Consider the following 17,270-nt stretch of genomic DNA (forward strand, 5'->3'; position numbering starts at 1 on the left):
CTGATCCCCACAGTCCAGCTCACCCACCTCCAGCTGGCTCTGGGGGCTTCCCTGGGGAAGAGTCTTCCTGAAATTAAAGAGAATATCTCCTGGTTTCACATTCTTTGAGTCTGTCCTACTGAAAATCCATGGTGTATTTAAATATTAGGTTTTGGGGAATGGTCAAGAGCAGTTTTTTCTCTTTAACTTCTTTTGTTAATCTTTAGGAAACAGTAAAGCTGTAAAGGCTGCACTGCCCTCTGCAGAGAGAATCTGTACAGCAGAAAAGTCATGTTCTGGAAAGCTGCATTGTAAATGCACAGTTTAGGATCTAGTAGAGCAGGGTTTGTTATTTTTGGTGAGGAAGGTTGAAAGCTGTACCAAACTGCCATGAACTCAGGTGTGATGCAGATGACATGCTTTGCTTTTTAGGTATAATATCGAATGTCTCACCATGGAGTCTGCAAACGATATCCTGGTCCCCTCTTTTGATGGAAGGAGGAAGCACTGTGTTTTCCAAGGTGACCTGCTACTGTTCAGCTGTGCTGGCTCCCACCCTGCCCACAGAAGGATCTGCCCCTGCAGGGACTATATCAAGGGGCAGGTTGCACTCTGCAAGGACTGCCTATAGCAGCAGCAGGGCTGCTCCCAGCTGGGCACACCAGAGTCCTTTGGAGAGGAGATCCTTGGTACTCCCTGCACTTTGCTCCAGGTTTTCCACTGCAGGCAGAGCTATCATTGCTGGGCAGAATTATCTACTAAGAGAGGAGGGATTCATGATAAACAGCTGTAACTGATCTTTTCTCCCTGTAAGGACATTTGCAGTGTCACTCTTCAGATTCCTTCAGCTGTTTGCGAAGAGAAGCGAGTCTCGAGTTCGACAGTGATTTGAAGATGACTGCACAGAATAGTTTGTAGAAAATTTCCAGACCCATCAAACTTCTGTTTTTGTTGTTTGGGTGAAGTGTTTTCTATTTTTTTAATGAGTTAGGACATCCCCCATCATGGTTAGCTAAAGGATCTCAACTTCATTCCAGTAGAAAATTGAAAAAATTGTGCTTGAGGGAAGGGATGCTGGGAAAGGAGGACTAACATTTTATTCAAGGTGCACTGGTTTGGGTACAGCTTTGGCTTGAATGGCTACATAGTGGTTTAGTTCACAAGAACTTGGAATAATGAGAGAGCTCTGTACCCTGCTATTGGGTTATTTGGGCCCAGTTGTTTTTTTATTTTTTTCCTTTTTTTAATTAAATATTTGTATACAACAAGGTATTGTCTGCATCACAGCTGCTGCACCAGAGCAGCCTAAGCAGAGTGTCACAAATGAGCAGTTGCCAGTGTGTGACGCATCTTGGTGACTGCACAGCTCACTGGGGTTGTGGCATTCCTAAGTGTGGAAAAGCTACAAAAACACCCAACCATGTTTGGAATGGACTCATCACAGTTTACTGGTCCCATTTAGGGAGTAATCCTCAGAATTTGCCCATGCTTCTGTTGTAGTCTGTCTACTAGAAATACTGTGTGAAGCAAAAAGTATCAGCATCATTGGAGCAATATTATCCTTAGAGCCTCAGTTTGCTATGGCTTCCAGTAGTTAAAATGTTGCTGAATGACATAGAAGGTTAAACTCAGCTAACTATAATTATTGTATGGTAGAAATGTAAAATGTCTTCACAACTAGCTAGGTTTTTAAAGAGAAATTTTTTTCTGGAGTTCAAGTAAGAGGAGACAAAGAACTGAAAAGAAAATAATTTATCAGTCCTCTTGGGTTCTTTGATTGTTTTTCTCATTTTAGGGGGCTGCTTGTTCCTTGTTTCTTCTTCCCTTTTAATCAGGCACACCAATTACAAATTCAGAAGAAAACAAATCAAGAGTTCAGAATCTAAATCAAAATTGGGTTTTGGGATTTTTTTGAGGAGCAAGTTAACTCCTCTAAACTGCCTTCTTTTCACAGAAGTAATTTTTGTTATTTTCAGCAGAAGGTGACATGCTTGACAGCACCATTTGTAGTCAGGAAGTTACATGCTAAGATTAGTGAGAAACAAATCTGCAGTCAGAGTCTGTAGGTTTGCAATTTGGACATGTTCTCACCATGCTGGAATAAAACCCCAAATCAGCACAAATATTTTTTTTTTTTTTCATAAATATTACCAGGTAGAATGAAAGGCAGAGATGCTTTACATTTTCCTTTCTCAGACATATCTGCTTGGTTCAGATTTTTCTGGTAAGCAGTGTTCATTATCTGTGTGGGAATATTGATGGATGTGGTGACCTACCAAAGAGCAGGCAAGGGAGATGCTATTGCACTGTGGATAAATCCTCCAAAACAGTCTATGGTTAAAATTCCAATTTTAAAGCAGTGAATGAGCCTTTTGAAGCATTTGGTTTCCTGCCTCAACACTCCTGACAGTGTTGCCCTGTAACACTCCATAACATCCCCTGCACAACACAGGAGTTTGTTGAGTATCCAAAAAGGGGCTGTGGGAGCTGTTGAACAGCAGGGTCACCAGGATCTGGGTTTGATGATGTGAAAATCTGCTGTATTTTAGATTAATTTTCCAGAAACAGAACAGCTGGGTTCTCTAATGGGAGGCAACATTTTTGTATGAAAAGAAAACAAACGCAAACCAGTATGAAAATCCCTCCTGTTGCCACAGCTCAGCATTTGCTTCAGTCAGCACAAATGTAGTTTACCATAGTTTCACTGCCCTGGAAAAGCTGGGGGAGGACAATTGGAAATGGGTCTGAGCAGGCACAATTCATTCTGTATTTTTATAAAATATCCCCTGCATACCTGTGCTTATTTGTGCAACTAGAAAATGCTGCCTATCACAGTGTATGAACTTCCAGCTGGTGCTGAAAGTAAAGGCAAGAGCAGGACTTGTCTTGAGGCTGATGTGTTTCAGGCAGGAATTGATTTTGGACTGGGATATCACAGAATTATGTTGAAAACAAAGATTTGTGTGTGTGCACCTAAAGGATGCAAAGGTGGGTTCTGCTGTAGTGTAATTCTTTGCTGTAAATACATGTTTGCTTGGTTCCCCCTGTTGTAAGGCCCACATGGCAATACATACTGCATTTCATTTTGCCTCTAAACCTTTAAAGATGGGAGGGGTTTGGTATTTGTTATTATAACATTTTCTGGTCTAGTGCTTTGCTCAATGCTAAGTTTGCCTTTACCACAGCAGGGAGAGTTTATTATAAGCTGTTTTTTCATGCTGTAGCACTGTTTCTAGTCTGCTGAACTGAATTGTGCATTCTGGCAAAAATGCAACAGCAGCACTGATGCCGCTTGCGTTTCAGCCAGGGACAGAACATCCAAATTGGCTTCAGTGTCAGTGGTCTCTGATCTTGTTTCCACTGAAACCTCTAGAGAAGACTCATTAATCATGAAGAATAACAAATCAAGACCTACAGCTTCATGTAAAAGGAGACTATCGTGAGAACTGTAAGTGCACAGACTCTGCAAGCCTTGCTCACTGAGCTCCACAGCCGCCTTCCCTCGTGCAGTGAGAAATTAGTGAATCCTTCTGCAGATCAACACTCAGGCAAATCCATGTGGGACTAGTGAAAAGTTTGAGTTATTTCCTACAACCTGGTTTAGATATCCACATTTCAGGCTAGGGGGCAGCTTTCTGTCTGAGTTCCATAACTATTTTCTTTCTAATTAAAGAAGAAAGGTGTGTAGTCCTGTTCTTGCACTCAGACAGGGACATCAGAGAGGGGACTGTGCTGCTCTTTTCAGTCTCACAGTAGAGCTTGCAGCTTCCTGTGCTCAGAAGTCAGGTTTTTGCATGACTGCATTTGAATATATTGATCTGCAATTGATGGGGAAAAAAATGTCAAAAGTTGAATACACAAACCATTTTACAAGCTTTTAAACATATCTCTCATATCAAGACATTCTTTGTTTTAAAATTTTGTATTTTTGTATGTGACCTAGTTTTTTTCAAAGATCTTGTTCCTACGGGATTAGAAAACTTGAGAGAAGCATTTACATATTTATTAAAATTAACATTAAAGGCTTGCCTTTGAAAGGTAAAGTTGGTAAATACACACTGTTTAAAAATGCCAATAAAAACCTCATTTATTTCATATATGCAAGTTGATTTGCACATGTATAAATAGAGTTGCTTTTTGCATTTTTTGCTTAGTTTCTATGTTTCTTTTTGTAATTTATAGTTGCAGCAGTGTGTTTGCTTGTTCATATCAGATTATGTTTCTACAAATATTTAATGTTTATGTGCCTTTTTTACTTTCTTTGGGGTTTGGATATGTGTTTGGAATATGGACACTGTCTGAACAATATAATGGAACACTAATTCCAGGTAAATTGTGCTGATGACTTTACAACTTAGTGGTGTGAATTTTGAATGTTTTTAAGTAGTGAAGAAATCTGTTCTAAAACTATATAAGGCTTAATAAGATAAAAGATACTATAACTTTTAATAATTCCTGCAAAACGTTGCTTCTGCAAGCAGAATGCAATTTAGTGAGAATCTGTGATTTGGCATGAGAGCTCCTGCTGGGACAGGATGTCTGTTCAATGACCAGGGAGCAAAGGAAAGCCATTAACATTCCCCAGGGAGACAATGATAACAGAAAACCTCCAGGAGCAGCCAGAGCTGATTTGATGGGCAGGAAAATTGAAGATCCAGAATGAGGTTTGGGAGGTGTTGGTTTTTCAGATAAAGGTGTCTCTGCATGGACATACATGGGGCGGTTCCTGGTGCCACCAGAGAATATTGGCCTTTTATCACAGCTGAACTGGCAGCTCTCAGTGTGCAGGGACTGGTCAGCTCATTGCAGATGGATTTCCTTTTTTATGCTACTACTTTTCTGCCGTAGTGTTTTGCAAAGCAGCTGCTGATCAGATTTCAGTAGGGATGGGCTTGCAGCCAGAGCCAGGACTCTGTACCTTCTCAGCTCCACTCTGCTCCAGCTGCTTTGTGTTAGCTTCTGCACCTTGCTGATTATCAAGAATTCAGACTCACTGAAAATTTCTCTTGGTATCACCAGCTCCAAATCGGGCTGTCATTTTGTACCACTGTCCGTTAAAATCCTAGGCAGCATCCTTGATTTGTCCTTAATACAAAAGCCATTCCCTCCCCTCTCAGAGTGCATGGCCCATCTGAATTGCAAAGGGATTTCTGAGTTTGCAGCTCTGTTCATGTAAACAAAACCCAAATTGCTTTCTCAGGTATGTCTTTTGCTCAGAGTTCATTTCAGGAGCAGATTTTGCCAGTAAAATTAATTAACTGGGATGAGTTGGGCTGGATATAATCTCATCCAAGCCTCATTAACTTAGTGACTCCCCCTGGCTTCAGTGATAGCACAACTCCTCCATTAATGTTTCTTAAAATTAAAGAATCAGCCCTCCCTTTTTAATAAGTGTAAAGCACTGTACCTTAAATGATAAAGATGAAACACTTCCAGGGCATATTATTCACATATCAGCAACCAGTTTTTCTTGCTGTCACAACATAGATCAGCTCTGACTTAGTTGATGTTACTGATTAATTATTAAGGTATCAGTTGAAGATGTGGTTAAATTGCTGTTCAGTCAACAGCTGGGAGTCGGAGGGATAGAATTTTTTATTGTTTATTTTTAGAGAGACCAGGAGTTATCAGTTTCTGATTTCCCAGTCTTTTTTCCAGGGGTGCTAACATTTGGCATGGCTGTTTCCTTGAGATGTTTGTCCTGCAGCTGCTATGCCTTCAACTTCTCATTGTGATCTCTTCCCATCTCCTTTGGCCCCATTGCTGAAGGAATTGCTGTAAACTTCAGGAGAACAATGCACTGACAGATTTGTTTTCATTGGAGCTGAAATGGCCAAGTACATAGAAGATTTTTATTGAGATCTGCTTTAATAATATTGCTGTGAATGTAACATCAAAACACACCATTTTATGGGCAGTGACTTAAATCTCATCCACACGTTTTCAAGCAGTTCTGTAGGGGTTTTTTTTAAAATTAGTTTTTAACTTCCAAATATAATTATATTTAAATGGAATGTGTAAACAGCAACTCCATGTATCAAGTGTCAAATGTTTACTGTAGGAATGAGTGGAAAATAGCAGAGGCTGGACCCTAGAGTGCCTCAGGTGTGAGGCATCATTCATTGTTCCTTCTTCCAGGAAAAGCAACAGAGTGCAACCATTGCTGATGTGCCTTGCACACTGGGTCCTGTTCATTTTCAACAGTGTCATCCTTTGCATATTCATGTAATTAGAACACATTAAAGTGTGTTTTAATTCAGCAGACCTCTCTCAAGAGCATTAAGCCACTTCTTTATTAAATGAGTAAATAAAACCAGGTCCTCAAAATTTTGATAAAATGAGTAATAACTTCACCCTCAACACACAGAAACTGCTTTAAAAAATCAGTTGTGCTCAAGTGATTGAAACCCTTCTCTCTGCTGGGCAGTTCAGTGCAGGTGAATTAACTAAAATGCGCTGTGCATGGACCAGAATTTGTCACCTCATGTAAGGGCTCGCAGAACTGAAACATTGAGGACCCTGCTGTCCCCATGGCCACCAAAGCACATCTGTATTGTCACTGCAAACACAGCCCTGGGTCCTGCAGGAGCCACCAAATCCTTTAAGGAGAGCATGTAAATAATGCCCGGCATTTCCTGGAGCCATCCAGGGCATCAAGTGCATGAAACACGACCTGGCTCAGGCTCCAGCAGCTGCAAAGTAGTTTGAAGTATCAAATAGGCACACGATAAATCAAGTTAAATTGCTGTCTGAAGGCTGTTAATTTTAATGGTGTAATACCCAGAACTAATTTATGTTCATTATCGGGTCTGTTGCAGTACAGTGACAGTGAAAAATATTTTTAAGGAGTCAGGGGTTTAATTTGGTTTTTGCAAGGAATGCAGGAGAGGAGGAGGAGGAAATGGCAGTTTTTACCAAAGGAAAAAAGAGTAAATTTTGTGAGAAAAGTTACCCTGAAGATTCTAAGAGAGCCAAAAGAAAAATATCAGGGAATGTTTACAAAGCAAATTTGGGCTTGGAGACTTTGATCTCCCTGAGCTTGCTGAGCTGCCCACTGCAGGGGGATTCTCCAGAGTGCCATTTGAGGCAGCTCTTTGGGTTCTGGTCTGCATCATTCCCTGCAGGAGTCTCCCTCCTCATGGGTGAAGAGGGTCAGAGTCTGAATAAGCCCTGTGGCAGTGTAAATTTGGAAAAAACCCTATTGAAATCACTGGAAGTAAAATACTACTTTTTGCCAACAATAATGTGGAGTCAATGAGGGGTTTAAATGGACACAAGAACTTCAGGATCAGGCTGGTACTGTGGGGTGTTTGGTTTGAATTCTCCCCTAATAGGTGAATCCTTTGTTTTATTTCAGTGATTGTGTTCCACTATATTATGTTCAAGCAGTTGGATTCAACAGAACAGAACGCAGTGGTTCAGATACTGCCAAGTTCCTGGGGTTCAATAGGATGGGATTTTTTTTTTATTCTTTTTTTTTAGAACAGTAAATGTCTGTACCTTAATGGCATAGAAAAATGCTTTGTTTTCACTGTTGTAGAAAAAAAAAACTAGGGAGAATTTATTTTTCAATAAACCTTTTTCTTGTGTGATTTGGATTTATGATTGCTTTGTGCTTAAATGGGAATGCCACGAGCTGCCTTTTATCCCAAACTGCAGTTCTGGGGCTTCTTCCAACTCTGCAGCTGGGTGTTTCTGCTGTTGCCCCACCTGTGCACAGGTAAGTCCCACACCACAGCCAGCAGAACATCAGGTGAGTAATGAACTGTTGGCTTTGTTTTGTTTTAAACCTGGGTTATAAAAATTGGATAATGGGTTACATCAAGCCTCCTCTCAGGAGGCAGCTTTGTCACAGCCGTAGTTAGAAATTCCTGCTTTCTTATAAATTTACAGCACACTCAATTACAGCACACACTGAATTTACAGCACACTGTAAATTTGGGAGAAAGGGAAAGTGAGACTGGGATTGCACAGTGGCTCTCAGGCCTGCAAGGCCTACTGGCACAATACACTGTGGAGCTGCACTGTGGTAAAACAGCAGCTTTAGAGAGCATTCTCCTGCAGGATCCAATTTAATGTGCTAAGCACTCAGGAATGGAACATTTCCATGAGGAACAAGGGCTCGGGCATGAAGCTTTGGCCCACGTGGTGTTGGGGTGTGCATTCAGTGCCACGTGAAATCACCCTGGCAGCTCTGCACAAATACAAATGTCCAGAGTAAAACTTCTCCAGGGGAGCTGCCAGGGTATGTCAGAGGCACCCATTCTGCTGACAGGCCTTTTCTGCCCACCTCAGGGTTTGTTAGCCCAGCCAAGAGTGAGGGAAGGGCTCTCTGTTGTCAGCTGCTAGGAACGGGGAGAGGTTTTGGTGGAGGCATCCAAGAGTAATAGAGCAATTAATGCAGGAGCAGTATGCTGTGGAAAAAATAATAGTTTAAAAAAAAAAGACAGCTCTTTATCTGTTTAAAAATGTCCTTTTGTATTAAAAAAAAAAATATATATATATACTGGAGAGAAGCAACAGCTCATTTTTTTCAGCATTACCTTTTTTTAAGTTTGTTGAGGTTTGTTTTTAATGTGGCCACACATAAGTGAGTACTGTAGAATCAGAAGAGTACAGAAGTCAGTAACTATCAGCTTGTATTGTCCCTCTCCTGATTAATGACACACACCCTGGTAAGCAAGAGCATAAATGAAGATGTCAAACAGATGTCTGCAGGCTGGTGTGTTTGGATTTCCACTTGGCCAGTGTCTTCACTGGGGAGCTCTGTGCACTATGGCTACAGAGGGTGGTTTTTCCACTGTGCAGTGCTGCTTCAAGAGCCTTTTATGGCTGTTACAGTGTGGAAAAGTATGTGAATATCCTTCATCACTTGCCCCTTTTTATGGTCCTTGGCATACTTCCCCTTGGACTAAATTGGGTGAAAATGTTGTTGGTTCTGTGTTGCTATTCAACACACCACAATTTCCAAATGTTTCCTACCATCAAAATGAATTAGTGGAGGACACTGCTCATTCAGGCTCTTGTTCTGCTTATTTTTGGAAACATTTTCCTTCCTGTTTCATTCCCTTAATTGTTGTTCAGATTTGACATCTAAAAATCTGAAGAGACATCTGTAAAATGGTGAGCAGCTAGAGTTAGATGTGGGCTGTGTTGCAGTCACATAATGGAAAAAAAAATCTATGAAAATTGGAACTTGGAATAAAAACTGCACCATGCAGCTGTATTGGAAAGCTCCTTTGGGGGAGCTTAAATGCTGGATACTTCAACTCTCACATGCTTAGACTGGGTTTAGTCAAACTCCAGCTGGTAGAGAGTCCACAGATGGAAACGTTTTGCTGGGACTTTGTGCTGCTCTCAAAACATTTCCCCTCAGTGTGCAAGATCTGGAGCACCCACTCTGCTCCCTCACACTCCCCTTATTTGTGTTTATGCTTGTCAGGACTTGTTATTTTATTTTATTGATAGTGGAGATTGCATTTAGCTGAAATCTAGGTAGTAAATCCTTGTAGCAAAAAAAAACCTGGGACCAGTTTGCAGGGAATAGACTGCAGCTGATTGGTCTCACCATGTGTCCTGCCTTGCTTGGGAGCCTTGGCTCAGGGGTCCTTGCTCCTGCAGGACCTCAGGAAGCTCTGCCTGGCTGAAGACATCTGCTTGTGAGGAGAGACACATCAAAGCAAACCAGTGCTGCACAAAAAGGCTGAAAAAGTAAAAACTACAAAGAAAATGGACGAGGTGAGAGCCTTAGGTGGCTCAGCAGGTAGCAGCTGTTGCTGCCATTGTAAGTACAGAGGATGGTGGAAGGGAAGCTGCCAAATCCCTAGAGACCCCTCCTGGCTTTAATTCCCTCCTCACCTCCACAGGAGGGTGGAATTGGTGTGATCAGCCCCAGCTGTGCTGCAGGCTTGGGTTCTGCCCAGTAACAGGAGGTTGGCATTGTCACTTGGCCTGTTTAACAGGAGTTGCCTCCACTCCTTGCTCCATGGTGAGGTGAGGGGTGACAATAACCCTTACAGCCTGTGTCAGCAGGAGATGAACTCAGAAGGGTGCTGGCTTTGGTGCCAGAAGGGGGAGCTGACAAAATGGGACATTTCTCAGTTACTTGCACAACTAACATGGAAGAAAATGCGCTTTGAGCCTGCCTGCAGCTGAGTGGTGGTGCTGGAGTCAGCCCTGAGGACCTGAGCTCTGAGCTTCCCTTCTCCTGCAGCTCCTGGTCAGTGGGCTGGAGGCTTGGGGGCAGCTGTGCCCACTGAACAAGGAGAGAACAGGAACTGCTCAGTGCTACCCCCAATACTGATCCCTTGGCTGAAGGGAAACCAGCAGCTCCCAGCCTTGGGGGAACAGCAGAGGAAAACATCCCTGCCTGCTTGTTACTGCATTAATTATGCTCTCACATTGCATAACCTGGCCCTACGTGCCAGGCCACAGGAATGTGTTTTTGTGTGCTGCTCCTGAGCAGTTCCTGGTCCTGGATGAATACAGCCAGGGGCACAGGGATGGCTCTGTCACAGCTCCCCTCGGTGGCAGCACACCCAGCACAGGCAGAGAGGTGAGAAATCACTGCCAGCTCAGCAGAACTGTGTGGAACCCCTGTGAGAAGCATCTACACAAGTCCATGAATGCCAGGGATAAACTCTGTTCAAGGAGCTTCCTCAGCTCTTTCTTTGACTGCCAAGGAAAATGTGTTGTCAGACTGGGAACAAACATTCCTGGTCTGCATATTGTTAAGGTTTAATAGAGGGACTGGATGACCTTGGGCTAGATGACCTTTAAAGATCCCTCCCACCCCAAACTATTCTATTAATCCTTGTCCCATGGCCTAGCATCTCCAGGAGCTGGCCCACAAAAAGGAATGCCAGAAATGCCTTCACTTTTTCCCAGGCAGCTGGGACTGCAGCAATGCAAATGGTATTAGCAGTGGCAAGCACCTTTGAGGTACATTCCCAGCTGCAGGTGTACCTACAGCTGAATTTGCCACATCTGAGGAGCTTCTTGTCTGGGATCTTTGCTTCAGGTCCATTCCTGGAACATCATCAGGGAGCTTCTTTTGAGGCTCTTTTCCCACCATGGTTAGATGATGCTTATTTATTGTCTGCCTACTACAGCAAGAAGCAAAATGGAATAAATCAGCAGCAGATGTTAGTCTGGTGATTTTTTAAATGACAATCAAAACTCAAAATTCTGGCTTTTAGCTAAAAGTGAACATTATCATTTCCCATGCCTACCTGGTGTGTGTGGGTCATGGCTGGGGATTTGAGATTGCAGCTCCTGTAATCCTGACAGAGTTTTTGAGCTCCTCTCCCTGCTGAACAATATGGCCAGATTCAAAGCATCTGCTCAGTGTCACAGTCACTTTCAGGGATTAATTTGCAATTCTGAGCTTGGCCAGACTTTAATAAGTGTCAGTTTGCAGGCTCATTCTGGCCAGTGCTGTTCCTTGTGTGAGCACTGAGGCTCCCTCCTCACACCCTGAGCACAACAAAGAGCCCCTGGCAGTGCTGAGGCTGCTGTGATCACCAGGCAGGTTATCATGGTGGCCAGTGCCAAGTTTCAGGTGATTAGTCCCAGTGCTTTTGAGCTGTTGCAGCTTTTGAAAAGTCCACCTTCCCTCAGCCTAGCTAGAAGCAAACCTGCCATTTCATAGTTGGGAAAAATCAACAGGCACTGACATTTAATAAAGAAAGCTCATATAGGAACTGTTCCCTCTGAGGTGGCTGGCTCGAGCAGTGTCACAGGAGATGGATGAGCAGTTATTTTCTCTGCTATTGTCACACAGAGTCTCCTTGACGGCAGCTGGCTTTATCACCATTTCTGAGAATCTTTTTTTCCTGAACTTTACCAAGTATCACAAGGATTTCTGTTATTTTCTTGCATTTACCAGCAATGCTTTGAAGCACCTGTGGTAACTGAAAACTCTCTGCAAGTGGTCTAAATTAATCTGATAAGAGTATGATTAACTTGTTTAACCACATAGCCTTTTCAGGTGTCTGCACTTAGAAACATCCTCAGAGCATTCCAGAGTTCCAGAAGGAAGTGTGAAACTTCATTAACAGAGTGTTTAACCTTCCTTTCTGCATGAGCAGCACATCTGTGCTGCTGTTTACACTCAGCATTCTAACAGAACTATTTAATGTTTCAGCTGGGTGTTGGCTTGAGTGCCCTGCATACTTTCAGTGGTTTAGGACTTTGGTGTGGCAAAGGTTATACCAGGAGCTCACCACCATGTCCCTTCTCAGTTTTCTGCAGCACTGGGCACAAGCAGGCTGCTGGACTGCAGCCCTGGGGAGCAGCACTTCTGTAGTTCTCAAATGTCATTCTCAAAATTCTCAGTGGGACTGAGTGGGAATAAAGCCCTCGGGGAAGTGGAAAAGAGTAAACAGTATCAAGAAAACTGACAAACTCATGAAATGTCTAATATTGCCCCAGCTCTGTGGTTCTGAGGCTGAAGATGCCTGACAAACACTGTTAACACCAGCTCACAGCTCCCTTCATGGAACTGGTGTGAGAGAAAAACATAATGGGAGAAGCACAAGGGTCTTGGGGTGGCATTTGGTATTTAAAAATCCACCTGTGCTGAGTACAGTGAGCAGTGCTACACTTTCCAGTCCTTCTGGAGTCCTTGCTGAATGCTCCTCTGAAGTAGCTCCTTTGTCACCTCACAGCTGGGTGACACCATCCCGTGACAGCAAGGCACAAGCAGCATCAGCACTGATAGCACCACTTTGCATACAAATACAAACTTAATTGATCCAAAACGTGAAAACAAATGATAGCAGCAGGGCAAATTTCATTTTGCCACAAAGAATCAAGGCATGTTCTCTTTCCAATATTGTCACTCTCGTGTGGGTACTGCCAGGTCAGATAAACCACTGGGGGGATCTCTCCCAACACATATCAGTGGGAGTTGGCTTTTACTAGAGATCCTTAAGGACCTGGTCAAGTCACAGATGATGGGAAATGCAGTTTTACCATCACACCTGTGGAAAAAAAACAGTGTCTCCACTGTACATCCCTCCCTGATCAGTCTAATTGTACATCTACTCTCATATATGTAGCCTTTTGTTATGTACTAAAATGGGCATTTCTAGCTACTCACCTACTTACCATGGCCTTATTCCAACTCTACAGTGGTCTGTCCTATTTTTTATTCACCTGTGATAAACAGAAGCAATAACACTGATTCTCTGTAGTGAAAACTGACCTGGAATACATCAAATAAAGAGAAAATGGCTATAGCCAGAGAATCCAGTTTAATAGCTGCTATACAGGAAGACTTTGTTCTATGATACATTCTGGAAATAGTTTTCAAATGTTACTTACAGATACTGTATAAAATAGATACCAGTTTTATTGATTATACATCAAGATTCTTTCATCATTTAACCTGCTATTAAGTAATATATAAGATGTGTGGTGGAAAGTGAGCAACACTTTACAGGACAATCTAAACCTAATAAATAGATCTGTATCTCACCATGAGATTGAGCCACTGCTGTGCCTTTGTCAGACTACAGAGCAACCACAACGTCACACACGCTGCTACAGCTGCAGATGGTAAAATAGGAGATGAAAATCCCATTCCTTGAGCAGCTCCTCTTCCCTGCATGACTTTTTTAGCTTTGGTCTGTACAGTAACACTGTGTGTGCTTGTTTGGTCCATGCAAAGCTATGAACAGTGTCTCATTAAGAAAAAATAGAATTGAAATTGAAGAGGTATCGTTTCAGTTAATTTGGGGGTAAAATGCAGAATCTCTCTGATCACAGGAAGGGCAGTGCCTGCTCTTTCTGGGTGTCTCTTTCAACAAGAGGGTGGAAGTAGCTACTGAGGTGTTTTAAGCAACACAGTTCTTGGTGTCCAGACTCTATGTAAGATACTCTTAGTCGAAGAGGTTAGCAAGGATTGTACTCCTGTTTGTTACAGCATGTGTTTGGGAAAATACAGGCCAGGGGAGGAAAAAAAATGCAAAACTCAAAAATGAAACTGGCACTTCTTTACCCACGGGCTTACCACACCATTGAGAACACTTTCACTCTGGAATATACAACATGGCAGCTGGGTTCAAGCTGCAAACTGCATGTTTTCTATTGTCACAGGAATCAATAGCATACTGGAAATAAATAAGGAAATTAAAAAAAAAAAAAAAAAAACAAAACAAAACGCTGCGGTTTGGCTGAATCGCAAGCAGTGTGCACAATATGCCAGATTTACAGAGAGATTTCCCATTCAAACAAACTTCAACAGAAACAGACCACGGGGGGACAAACTGCATGTTCAGGAAAATACCATTGGCACCACTTGCCAGGACTTGCTGTGGCTTTACAGTCCTTGCAGGGAGAGGGCAGCACCTTCACTCGAACATCTCGTAGTGCCGGGTCTGCCTCACCCGGGGCACCATGTCCATGAGCAGCCTGCAGGGACAGCACAGGGGTCAGCTGGAATAAACACAGCTGGGGCAAATAAACCCCTAAAGCTCACAGGATTCTTAAGAAAAACACCAAAAGTTAACCTATGGGTAATATAATGCAATGTAATGTAATGTGATGTAACGTAATGTAATGCAATGTAATGTAATGTAATGTAATGTAATGTAATGTAATATAATAATTATGTATTATATTATATATATTATCCTATATATAATATTATCCTATATATGATATATAATATATAATATATAATATATAATATATAATATATAATATATAATATATAATATATAATATAATTTTGTATAATATATCATTATAAAATATATCATTATAATATAATACAATATAATATAACATAATATAACATACCTATTACATAGGTATATACTTATAATATAATGTAATATAATATAATTTATATAATATATAATATATTATGTATTATATATTATATGCTTCATATAGAATGATATAATATATAATATATTATTTTAAATATATTATTTATTATAATGATATATTATACAATATATAATATATATTATATATTGTATAATATATCATTATAATATGATATAATACAATATAATATAACATAACAATATATACCTATTACATAGGTATAGGCATATAATATAATATAATATAATATAATATAATATAATATAATATAATAATTTACCTATTCAATATGCTTGTAAAAGAAAGCCCCACATACATATTTTCAAACAATGTTCATGATAATATTTACCTGGACTTTATTACCTTATATCTAACTGCACATACTTTGTGATAACTCTAAATAATGGCAACATTACACTTAACTTTGTCACTTTCAGTTTAATGATTATTCATAATCCTTCAAAGAAAAATACACCTTGGGCTATCAATGGGACCCTCAGAATGACAACTCACTTATAAGTTTACTCAAATACTTCAAGAATCAAATATTTTAAAGACATTATAAACACAAAAATGTGTCATTTTTCCTCATGTGCCAAAACATCTCATGCCTGTGAAACCTGACATGAGATGTTTCCTTTGATAATTTTGAATTAGTCTTGTAAATAGTACTTTCAGAAGCAGTTTTATACCTCACTAAATAAAATTCTTACAGCTATAGGGTGGGTTACACCACTAGAATCCACTACATAGCACTTTAAAGTATATTTTTAGACAGGAAAGGGGAAATGCCTAGTGTTATGTATATCCTAAAACAGGTGACACTATTAAAAGGATTTAAAGTCTTTAAAGAAATGAAGACAAAGGATTTTATTTATTTAAGAATATAGATAACAGGCCAGCTATAGTCCACCACACAAAGGATCATGCACAGGACAGCCCCAGAACTGAATATTTAAATATTCATGAATAAAAAAGAACTCCGGTGGTGTAATAGCCTTTACAGCTTTCCAGAACAGTTAAGTTTTACAGTGGAAATTGTGGTTATACTGGCCTATTTAAGAGTGGTACTCCTCATTAAAATGTTAATTGAATTTTCCAAGTTGAAAAAAAACCCTAAACCCTAAACCCACACAGTTTCCAGCTGGGGGCTGACTGCAGCCTGGCCAAGGGCTGCTTCTCAGTGGGCATAATTCCAACTAAGATGCTCCATCTCCCACTTTCTCTTGTGGCAGGTAAGCCATGAGGGATAAAGTCCAAAATTTGGGTTAGGTTCCATGCAGTCAAGGGAAAATGTGGCAGCAATGAAAAGCATGGCAGAGCTCCATTTCATTTTTTTATTCTGTTTCTGATGTGAATCAAGAAAGCATCTTAAAATTCAAGAGAAACAGCATCTGAAACATGAGCAGGAGCCTTCAATTCAGAGGTTGCCAAAGGCAGGGCTGGGACAGCAATCAATAGCAAGATCTCTCTTTAATTTTGGGCACCTTTCCTTTAATCCAAAGGCAAAGCAGTGCTCAGAAATGTGCCATAAATGCAGAGAGGACTTTATCCATCATTTGTGGTTATTTTTCAGATATTTCATATCAAGTACACAAAAATCTAAAATTATTCTGATTTCTTTTTAAGTCCTGGTTGCTTTCCAGCTGATGTGGGGAACACAGCCTTTCATAACCCTTTCCACACATCCAGTTCCAGCATTGGCTGCTTGTCTAATAAATCCCAGGGACTGATTTCACTGGAATTACCTAAACTCCCAAAGGCTATGACCTCCCACCTCTGAGGGCCCTGCCTGCTCCCAGGAGATACTCACTTGATTCCATAGGCAGATATTGTGAGTCCAATTAACACTCCTATACTGCCATCCAGGAACCAGACAGAGGAATTGTGTTTAAACACTTCTGCACTAAGAAGGATGGAAAATCCCATTATTCCACCTACAAGAGAGTTGAAACCTAGAAGGGGGAAAAGAAATAATTAAAGGATGAACGCCAGGAACTCATGGAAAGGGAAATGGTTTTGCACAGTTTCCCTGTCAAAGTTTGAAGTTTTTATTCCATTCTATGTATTTATTTACATGCTTGGCACTATTGCTTAGAGCTGTAGACATTGCTGATGACATACCGAATAATCCTGGTAATATTTTCTATTTATGCTTTAGATATACCACAGTAGCTTCTTATCTACTATTTACAATTTTAATGAACATCCTTTTAGATTCCTTTTTTTTTTCTTAACCTGTTCTCTTCTTCTCCAAGGCTGTTCCTTCAAAATTCTCATAGGGCTTTTGGAAAAATTAATGTCCTTTTCCATTCAGTTCCTGTTGGATTGATTATTGATTTGGGGTTTTATAAGTCATTCCTTGTGTTCTGGTTTTAACTCCAAATTCCCCTTTTCTGATTTTTTTCCACAATAACCCAAAAGAGACCCCTGTTGTTTTACACAAAAAAAAG

At 40.8% G+C, this 17,270-nt stretch overlaps 2 protein-coding genes across 3 annotated transcripts in view; one reads left to right on the forward strand and one right to left on the reverse strand.

Annotated features, from left to right (window-relative positions):
- Window positions 1–7,577, forward strand: part of MGAT5 (alpha-1,6-mannosylglycoprotein 6-beta-N-acetylglucosaminyltransferase) — a 112,032-nt gene extending 104,455 nt beyond the window's left edge. For both annotated transcript variants that reach the window (XM_059476405.1, XM_059476406.1), the window contains one exon: window positions 412–7,577. In XM_059476405.1, coding sequence (XP_059332388.1) covers window positions 412–610 — 199 coding nt within the window. In that variant the 3' untranslated portion in view covers window positions 611–7,577. The remainder of the gene's footprint in view (window positions 1–411) is intronic.
- Window positions 7,578–13,229: 5,652 nt separating this feature from the next.
- TMEM163 (transmembrane protein 163) overlaps window positions 13,230–17,270 on the reverse strand; it is an 88,087-nt gene continuing 84,046 nt past the window's right edge. Inside the window, exons 7-8 of the mRNA XM_059476046.1 lie at window positions 16,631–16,772; window positions 13,230–14,394 (exon numbers count right to left, since the gene is read on the reverse strand). Coding sequence (XP_059332029.1) covers window positions 14,334–14,394; window positions 16,631–16,772 — 203 coding nt within the window. The 3' untranslated portion in view covers window positions 13,230–14,333. The remainder of the gene's footprint in view (window positions 14,395–16,630; window positions 16,773–17,270) is intronic.

The sequence above is a fragment of the Ammospiza nelsoni genome, chromosome 7 (assembly GCF_027579445.1).
Source record: "Ammospiza nelsoni isolate bAmmNel1 chromosome 7, bAmmNel1.pri, whole genome shotgun sequence".
Lineage (NCBI taxonomy): Eukaryota > Metazoa > Chordata > Aves > Passeriformes > Passerellidae > Ammospiza > Ammospiza nelsoni.